This window comes from Pieris rapae, chromosome 22 (genome assembly GCF_905147795.1).
Source record: "Pieris rapae chromosome 22, ilPieRapa1.1, whole genome shotgun sequence".
NCBI classification, from domain to species: domain Eukaryota; kingdom Metazoa; phylum Arthropoda; class Insecta; order Lepidoptera; family Pieridae; genus Pieris; species Pieris rapae.
The window spans coordinates 1,431,223-1,440,671 of record NC_059530.1 but is presented as its reverse complement, the minus strand read 5'-3'; the positions used below and the strand labels follow the sequence as shown (position 1 = coordinate 1,440,671).

The 9,449-nt window shown below is 33.0% G+C and overlaps 1 protein-coding gene and 1 long non-coding RNA gene across 2 annotated transcripts; one reads left to right on the top strand and one right to left on the bottom strand.

The window, feature by feature from the left end:
* Window positions 1–2,008: 2,008 nt before the first annotated feature.
* Window positions 2,009–2,909, top strand: LOC123690144. The gene is made up of 2 exons (XR_006750945.1): window positions 2,009–2,147; window positions 2,758–2,909. It is a non-coding gene; the product is annotated as an uncharacterized LOC123690144 (long non-coding RNA).
* Window positions 2,910–3,630: 721 nt separating this feature from the next.
* On the bottom strand, window positions 3,631–9,282 carry LOC110996699 (ruvB-like 2). The gene is made up of 12 exons (XM_022264511.2): window positions 9,127–9,282; window positions 8,686–8,872; window positions 8,340–8,456; window positions 7,977–8,058; window positions 7,399–7,561; window positions 7,147–7,243; window positions 6,893–7,024; window positions 6,101–6,213; window positions 5,484–5,704; window positions 5,065–5,203; window positions 4,284–4,401; window positions 3,631–3,763 (listed from the first exon to the last, which is right to left on the bottom strand). Exons 1-12 carry the CDS (start codon window positions 9,130–9,132, stop codon window positions 3,732–3,734), a joined length of 1,407 nt encoding a protein of 468 aa, XP_022120203.1. The 5' UTR covers window positions 9,133–9,282; the 3' UTR covers window positions 3,631–3,731.
* Window positions 9,283–9,449: the final 167 nt, after the last annotated feature.

Here is a 9,449-nt window from a genome sequence, read left to right as displayed (position 1 = left end):
TTTTACATTTACTGCCAGTTCTGGGAACAAAAACACAACACAAACACTGGGAATAAACTCTCTGCCACTCTTTTTAATCGCCATGTTTTTTCTTTTACACAACGTTTGTAAGGAGCTGCAACCATTACAGCAATTGTCACATCTTGAGTAATAAAGAAAAAATAAAATGATATTATAAAATAAACCTTAACATCGAGGGAAGTCACTAGATGTGGTTTATCCATTTGTGATCTAACAGAAGTGCACTGGAGAAAAAATGGGCCTTTACCGACGCCCATGGAGTTTACTTTTCCAGTAGGGATGACAGTTACCAAAACGGAGTAGCGATTCTTATTCCTAACTATCAGAATAACAGTGTAATAGGGTATGAGGCAGTGAGCGGCCGCATTATATCTATGAAACTCAAAGCCTCACCTGTAAACTTTAATATAATACAGGCACATACCCCTACCAGTGAAGCTCCACCAGTACGACTACTGGAGAGGTTTCACCAAGATTTACAAGCAACAATTACCAAAATCCCCAATTGTGAGTGACTCATAAGTGATTTCATCTCAAAAATTGGCGCAATCTCTGCCCAGTACAGCAAATGTGTGGGAAACTTCGTACTGGGGGTACGTAACGAAAGAGGTGAAAGATTCATGCAGTTCGCTGACAAGAACATGATAGTGGTGAACAATCTATTCCAACACCATCCCCGTAGACTGTTCACCTGGACGACACCTACACCTGGAGGTAAAACCAAAAACCAGTTAAATTGGTTTTTGGTTCTACCTGACGCATATAGAGGATTTTCAGTCCAACCCTAAAGACGTAAAGCATTATGTAAAAGCTTAATTCGACACAAAGGGAAGCAGAATTTTAACGTTAGGTAATTATTAAAACAACTAAAGGACCTATACGGTCGTCAAACTCAAAAAAGGGACCTACATTGTGTCTTTCCATTTTTTGTCATCGATTCTTAAAGTGGGGCAAGTGGAGAAATATATGGTGAAGTTGAGTAGTTTATGTATCCATTTTGAAATATCGATACACGATTTAAATAACTTCGCTCGATAGAAAAATAATCCAAACATAGCCAAAAGAAAGTCTCATACGGTACTCAATCATGTCTATAAGAAAAATAACAAATAAATGACAAGATAAGAAACAAAACTAAAGTAATTGATACACTATCCCATTGATAAAAAGTGGAAATGGGCAGGCTATATCGCTCGCATGAACAATGGCAGATGTACAAAGAGGGTAACAAGTTGAAAACGGCCACCAGGAAAAAGAAAGAAAGGTCGCACTTGAGACCCTTTCACGGTGGGCTGACGAGTCTAACGAAGTTGGTGGAAAAGATTGAGAGAAGGAGCCAAAATGGAGGAGGCCTATATTATACAATAAGAGGAATTAAAAGTACATATTGGTATATCATTTTATTTTATTGTTTTTGTATATTTTGTAAATGTTTCAAGGTATAAAAGTAAAGCTTAATTAATATTAGTATAAAATTTATATTTGAAATTGTAACGAAAACGAATGTAAAACAAAAACATTTTTCGGGTTGCTCATAAATAGCTATATGATCCTTAATATGAGGAGGATATACTCCTCATATTAAGGATTATATTTGATTTATATATATATATATATATATACTTCCTGGTAGTCTTGCGAACGGATGGCGTAGTTTTGCTCTTTCGCGAATTTTGTAAACGTTTTTGACATTCATAAGCATACCTTAAGTCGCATCTAAACTGAATAAATAAATTTTGATTGATTTGTCATTTGATTGATTGATTGATTGATATATTATATGATATACGTTTGATTTTCAATACAGGGGAAGCAATCTGTAGGATTTGCCATCAGCGACTATGATATAACAGGCCTACTACTAGGCTTTATCGACAAATGACATTCATGTTTCAGGCCCGACAGTGACAGATAACATTATTTCTAAAAATCTCAATATTAAATTTTATTTTACATAGTCCACTGGGGTTCTCCTGCATTGCGGTGTTTTTAACATTTATTGAATAAAATATACAATGCAAGCCGTCAGAGGCCTTTTCAGGACGACTCAAGTCGTCAAGAATGCTCCGCAGGTCAGAAATATGAGTGTGGTCTGTATTCCAACCAGAAACAAGGTTTCCAAGGGGGTGAGTATCATATTATCATTGCTTAGTCGTATTTATAGTGTTGTATTTATCCTTAATATGTTCTAAAGGTTTATCCTCATAAATTCTATGTTGCAGTTAATCAATCAAAGTATTTTTGGTTAATCGATAAATTACGTAATTTCATAAAAATAGGTTATCTTCCTCATCGCCTAAAGGTTGATAACAGTTTTTTTAGCAAAAAATACTAAATGTGTCTTTGCCTATGTCCTTAGACTACTAACAAATAGTTTCAATTACTAGGTACTCCATAATTATGGACCTTTTTTATTTATTATTGATGGTAGAGTGATAGATTCTCTTCTCGTAATGCTTCATTTGTTATTTATGATTGAAGTTTAGCCTGTCTATTATTGGAGCAACCAAAATAATAAAAACTGGTTTATTTGCATTTCAATACTTACTGGTCTCTTCTGTATATATTAAGTACTTATTAAATTAAACCATTTATTATCTTTAACACCTTTGGATACAAATGAATTAATTTTACCAACCTTAAATCTACATATTCAAGGAAACTAAAACACATTAAGTTATTACAGTCATCTTTTTCAAAGCTTTTATACTTTCTAATACTATATTTGATTTTCAGGAAATGATCACACTTTCCATTGGTATGGTGTTCGGATGGCTGTTCATTCCTGGGTGGGTTCTGGTCAACATGAAGAACTACCGTAGCAAAGAATAAATGCTAATATTAATCTATTACTGTAGTGTATTAAGTAAAATTTATTTAAAAAAGTACTTAAGTATTTTCATTTGTTATTTTTAACCTGTTGTAATAGTTAAAAGCAGCAATTTCATTTTCTATGCAGTATAGGGTGAGAGTGGTTCATTACACGTCTGGATTTTATCTAATCACTGTACTGCTATTTATATTAACACTTCTTGTTCATTTAGTATAACTTTGGAGTTTGGACCTAGACCTTGACATGCACCTCTTACCTACAAAGCTAAAAAACTATATCTTTGAAAAATAGCACCTTGGGGAAGTATCAAGTGGCAGACTATTTACTTTATATGACAAATTTTTATGGCAAAATTGCTTGTTTTTTATCCCTATCATCAATTCAAAATGTTCCTTCCATTGAAAGCCAGTAGGCATTTATTATAAGACTGCTTACTTAGTCTTAGTCAAAATATATTAATAGTAATTAGTTTTCCTATAAATATGGAGGGTTATTTGATGTATTCCCATTAGGATGTGATGTTTGACTATTCATGATAATTTTTATGCAAAAAAATAATTTTGTAGTTGAAAACTTTGAAATCACCTTTATAAAAAAAAAAACAACTGGAAGATAGTTCACATTTGCAAAGTAAATATGGCTTTTTAAATTATCGCCAATAGTCACCCCTATTACCTCCTAAACATGTTAAATAACCATTAACCCTTTGTATGAAATATATATTTAATCTTCCAAATAAATTTATACATATTAGATTAATTAATAAAACACAAATCTCTTATCGCATAGTATTTAATCAGTAACAAAACATAAAGCTAACTTCTTATAGTAACTTAAACAAAATGTCCTTTTACAATTAAAATTTCACATTAGATAATTACTGAGATACTTCCATCAATTGAGGTCCATCTGAAATTATATAAATTACATTAAAGCACAGATTTAGAAACGCATCTCTACTATAAGTTAAAAGAAATTTTGATCTGTAAGATTCATTTATTTATTCAACATTTTAACCAATAAAAATAAAAGGGTGTTGTTAATTTGATGTGTCTGTGGCATGAAAATAGATTGCAGGCATGTCAATGTCGACTAGTTTTTTATAGAATGGAGGAGGAGGTTTGCCTGATATATGGCGATGGCGTAGTTTTGCTCTTTCGCGAATTTTGTAAACGTTTTTGACATTCATAAGCATGCCTTAAGTCGCATCTAAACTGAATAAATAAATTATGATTGATTGATTGATATGATACCACCGTCCAAAGACACTCCATTTTAGAGCCCTCACGAGTGAGTCGCCAGCCTATTCAATTAATTTAACCATATAGTACATGGTACACCTGAGTAACATAGGCTGACATATTTTGAAGCTATGTGAAATCGAAATAAGAAATAATTCTTATTGGTGCTGGTAATTAATATGACCTACCACCAGATCCCGATACATCGCTAAACATGAACTCATCCTGATATTCCTTAAGAAACTGCTCAGACCGATGCTCATCAAGGAATAAAGAATACACCTTCTTCACATCCTCCATGCTTACCTGAAAAAAATATTTAACTTTAGTAAACAGAAATTATAATAATTGTCATTAATAACTTGACCAAATGTTTTTTTTTGCATAGAATAGCTAACGATCCTACGAGACGCCCAAAAAGAGCTATCCTCTGTGGAAACTTATTCCAGTTGTGGTTGAGATTGTATCTGCAAGGGGTGAACCCCGGGAGTCGATTCCATAATTCTACTGTTATAGATAATTTAGGTGAATAGACTTTTTATGAATAAGATATAGGTTAAATACAATTTTAAAGTAAAATTACATAAAGGTACAGATACCGGCATACATTGAACAAATGTTCTGCAGAAACGATTTTTAGGTATCACTGAGAGTGGGGGCGGCGGCAGTGACGTGTGTACCGCGCTGCGATACGATGCACAAACTTTGCCCCAACTACCTTGTTTAATGCTCAAGAACTTTCAACTTTGCCGGTATCTGTACAATAGTTGCGTGCAAAGCTTTCTATCTCATTTCCTCTCACGTTAAATCTCATGAATTTGCGTCTGTCTCTTTTTCCATTGCGTTCAGTTTGAAATCAAAACGAACAAGGAGTTTCACTTCAAAAAATCATTACATCCTAAAGATTTAATTTTAAATCATATGATAAAAAAAAAGTGCATGCAAATATATAGAAAAAATAGTACTCACTTCGGTGGCCTTCCTCCGTTTAGCAACAAGCGAAGCAGTGGTGATAAGCTGTATCGCGTAACGCAGTGACGTCTCTGTGGCGACACGCGTCAGCACTGTCAACGCATCGCTTGACATCTGACAGTCTTCCTCTTCACACCTATACAATTAAATTAAACAAAAAGAAAAATAATAAAAATTTGATTTGAATAAAGTTTCGCCGCAAGAAACGTTTTTTTGTCGTAGCCATTTTATCAGCCTTGTATGCCTAACACACATCTACCGTGTTTGAATGCATGGTGTAATGGGTAATAAAAAATAATTTATACATACCAGCCTGTCTTTAAATGTATAATATCAGCAGTTCGATTAACTTAGTGATTTTAATTGTTATCAGTAGTTTTGTAAAAAAAAAATTGCCAATGAACATTATCACATACCTAATATTAAGTATTTCTTTTAACTCCTGGGACGAGTAAGGTGCTGTGGGGACTATGATCATTCTATCCAGAAGGTCCAATGGTATTCCATGTGGACTTTTATAATTTGTCCCTCGGATTCGGGTTATTCCCCGGTTTGTTGCCATTATAACCACCGGAGCACTTTCAGATTCAAGAGCTCGGTTGAGGAATGAAAAACATTCTATATCCAGCATGTGAGCCTAGAAAAGATATTAAAGAATCTTACTCTAGAATATTCAATTGAATAATTGAATATTTTTCTAAAACTTATTACAAGATCCTTAATAATATAATACCAGACTTAATATACTCCTTCATTATCAGCTATACTTTTATAATGTAACTAGTGGCAAATGAGCAAGTGTCTCACCTGAAGTAAACTGCTTTTACAATCTCAGTAAACACAAAGTAATATTATAAAACATTTCAATTTGTAAACTGTAGACTATAGATTCTTCATAAACGATAAACATAGACTATAGGTTTTCCTTCATAATGCAACTTCATTTACATTTGACCTATAACATCTTCTTTTATATTCTATGCTTTTGACGTTAAAAGGGATAAAATAAAATGTTCTTCTAAAACGTTCTTACCTCATCTATAAACAATACTCCAGGAATCATTTCAGCCTTCCCTTCCTCCCTCCACTCGGCCACTTTACTATTAATCTGCTCCCTTATTTCTGACTTAATTTCACCAGTGTCACCTATAAATAAAGTTAAATCAATGTGTAAACACCAACATAGCGCTATTTAAACTTATAATACAATAATACATAACTATAATCCGTTAAAAAAGTGTTTTTCTTTAAATCAAGCAGACGTTCTTTTCAGCGCTAAACAAATTAGTAAGCGACCAATAAATCGATTATCGCTTTTGGATTTATGTAGTCTCACAAAAAAGCTCCTTATACAGTCACTGCAACACTGTTATATATGAGAAGTGTTCAATAAATAATGATAATGTATGGTACATTCTCCTTAGGAAGAAAATTTTAAATTGTGTCAGGCATGGCCCTTGTTTATAAATATAAAATATTAAATTATTTGTTTACGTCATGTAGTACGTGTTCTTAAAGAGTTCTCTTTGCAAATATATTGCCACAGCATAGTACGCGAAACAAAAAACAAAGTTGTGTGTCAAAGTGGATGAGGTTGTTTTATTTATATATCATTCTCCTATTCCCGTAGTTAAAAGAACATCTCATCCCTAGAAGATGACTCCTTAGCCTAATATGATTTTTGAAGGAATTATGGACCACTTTTTAAATATTTTTCAAAAATTTTTGCTTAAGAATAAAAGGGGACTACGCTTAAAAATAACACTTCTTCCACCATTAGACATATTAAAATTATATAAGTTTGTCTGTCTTGATAGAATCTCACCAGAGAATAAAGCAAGAAATCCATGCGTCCTCGAGTTGATGACATCTACCTCATGCAATGTGACGGTGTGGACTACTTCTTTACGCTTCTGAAGTTCTCCTTCGGGGCATTGAACGAAACGGGCTTGTTGACCTGTACAATAATGTATATCATTTAAAATATGTACCACTCAATGCATGTGTATTGTCAGTATTTCTCTAAAAAAAAATTTAGGACTAAAACTTAAAAAAAGCTATTATCTATAAAAATGTTACCTGTAGCATCATAGTCTCTGGCTCTTGCAAAACTTCTGCCGAGTTTGTTTATCTTTCCTGTGGCTTTGTCTATGGTAATTACGTCACCTGCTTGCACCTACGATTGTATAATGACCTCAGTAAAAATCTTAGCACTGTTAAATTATTGTTAAAGAAACACTATCATTCTACTCATTTAAATAAGATATATATAAAAATACACATACTATTCACAACTAGACTACTACTGTGTGATATACAGAAATAAAATACCTTCTCCTTAAGTAGTGAGTCAATCATCTTAGTTCCCATATCATAATTAGTCTCCATATCGGTGGTTTTTAATGTGAGACGACCAGTCCTGGCTCCACCCCCACCTGCTGCCCTTTCCACCACTACTTCTACTACTTCTCCCTCTATTATCTCTGATTCTTCTCTGTTTAGAATAATAAACAAATGTTAAACTAAGGCTAAGAACTAAGACATCTTTTAAGACCTGTAAATTACGTATTAGTAACAGATTTTGTCCCTCATGTGGGAGGGACTAAATCTGTTAGATTATTAATTCTTCTAGCCAAACATTTTCATTTAGCTAGAAATTATAACCTTTTATATGGCAGCCACCGGTTAGTTGTAGTTTGCACAGTTCACTCAAAATTAAAATTGATTTTATTCAATTTATTAATAGATTTTTTTGTTCTTGTATTTAAAAAACAAACAAAAAGTAAAAATTACACAGTGTATTCCTAACTGATGGTACATACTGTATATCCTATAAGTTTAAAAAGCTCTAAATTGTCTAGTTCCTTCTAATATTCCTTTTAATACAAAAATTTACTAAAAATATTTACTTTATTCTTATTCCAATAGACTTCCTGATGGCTTGAGTTAATGCTTCAGTCTTACTCATCTCCAAAGAATATATTTCAGATCCTGAAACAGTCACAGAATTGATATGTTTTGTAATTAAATACATTTAAAAAAGTTAATAAAATCTAAATTCTTGTTGACATCCTAACTATTCACAGAAAAATTATTATTTTCTTGTTTAATTCTGTCTGATTGGGTTTACAGTCTGATGAAGAGACAATAAGCTACTTTTATACCTGTTAAGCCTAATTATTCTTAAAACCACTGCATACAAAGTAAGATTTCTTATTAGCATTTGTTAAACTTGAAACTTTACTTAACTTGAACATTTAATTTTTAATTACCTGCCATGCTGGTGAATGGTGTGTCAGGTCCCAAAGCTTGTGCCAATCCCATGGCAATGGCAGTCTTTCCAGTGCCTGGCTGTCCAGCTAATAACACTGCCCTGCCTGCTATTTTACCTATAAAGTTAAAAAAAAATGATGATAAAAGCAAAGCATTATTCAGTTTTAAGACCCATCTACAAAATCATTAATATACAAAAAAAAACCTAAACCTGACGTTTATTTCATGCTAAATTAAAATACTATAAAAAAAATATTGTTTATCCAGAAAGGTCAAATAAACATGATAGGTACACATTTTAAACTTTGTGGTAGTCATGACAACAAACAGATTGATCAATCATACCTTCTCGTATCATTTGTAGAATGACTCCAGCTGCCTTCCTTGCCATCTTCTGCCCCACCATACCCTGTGACACTGCTCGTGGTTCCAAGGCATCATCAAGACCTAACCCACGTATGTGGGAATGCGCGCCAATTCGCTCTATTCGAGTTATTGAGCGTACCTCTTGTACCTGTGCTGCTGCTAGGGACTAAAACATTACATACTTTAAGACACAGAAGAGTAGCTAGTTTACCTATTATAAAGTTAAAGTAACTATAGATTTAAACGCCATATAGTAAATAAGAGAAATGTTCTATCATTAAGTTCAAATACAGAGATTAAGAACTAAACTAACTTCATGTTTTAGCCGACTTTGAGGTTATATTGGAACAATAAAGTATTGGATATATCATATACTTCCCAAAGATGTTCAACAGTTATTACAATTTTTGCATTACTTACAGCCATCTTTTTGTTTTCTTTTCCAGTAAAATAAGAATTATGATATGCCAAACAAACACCTAGCAACCACACCAATAGCAACGCAAAACAACACTGTTTTCAATTTTCAAACTTTTAAATTTGAGGCAACGGAGTACGGACTACGGACACTTAATGAGTTCTAAGTTGACATTGACGGATACTATCAGATATCCACAGACTACTCCATTAATTATTGGCCGATAACTATAGAAGCTTTGCTTAGAAAAATATTATTATAACTATTGCCATTAAAAAAAATAATAATAATGTTATACCCTTCAATCCCTTGGCGTTGCGTAGAA

Bases quoted from the DNA above. Each gene is read 5' to 3' on its own strand.
- LOC110996699 (XM_022264511.2), bottom strand. The intron at 7,025-7,146 runs GTAACATTTTTA...ATTATTGTACAG, and splicing joins CAGAGACTATGATGCTACAG to GTCAACAAGCCCGTTTCGTT. The intron at 5,204-5,483 runs GTATGTGATAAT...TTAATTGTATAG, and splicing joins AAAGAAATACTTAATATTAG to GTGTGAAGAGGAAGACTGTC.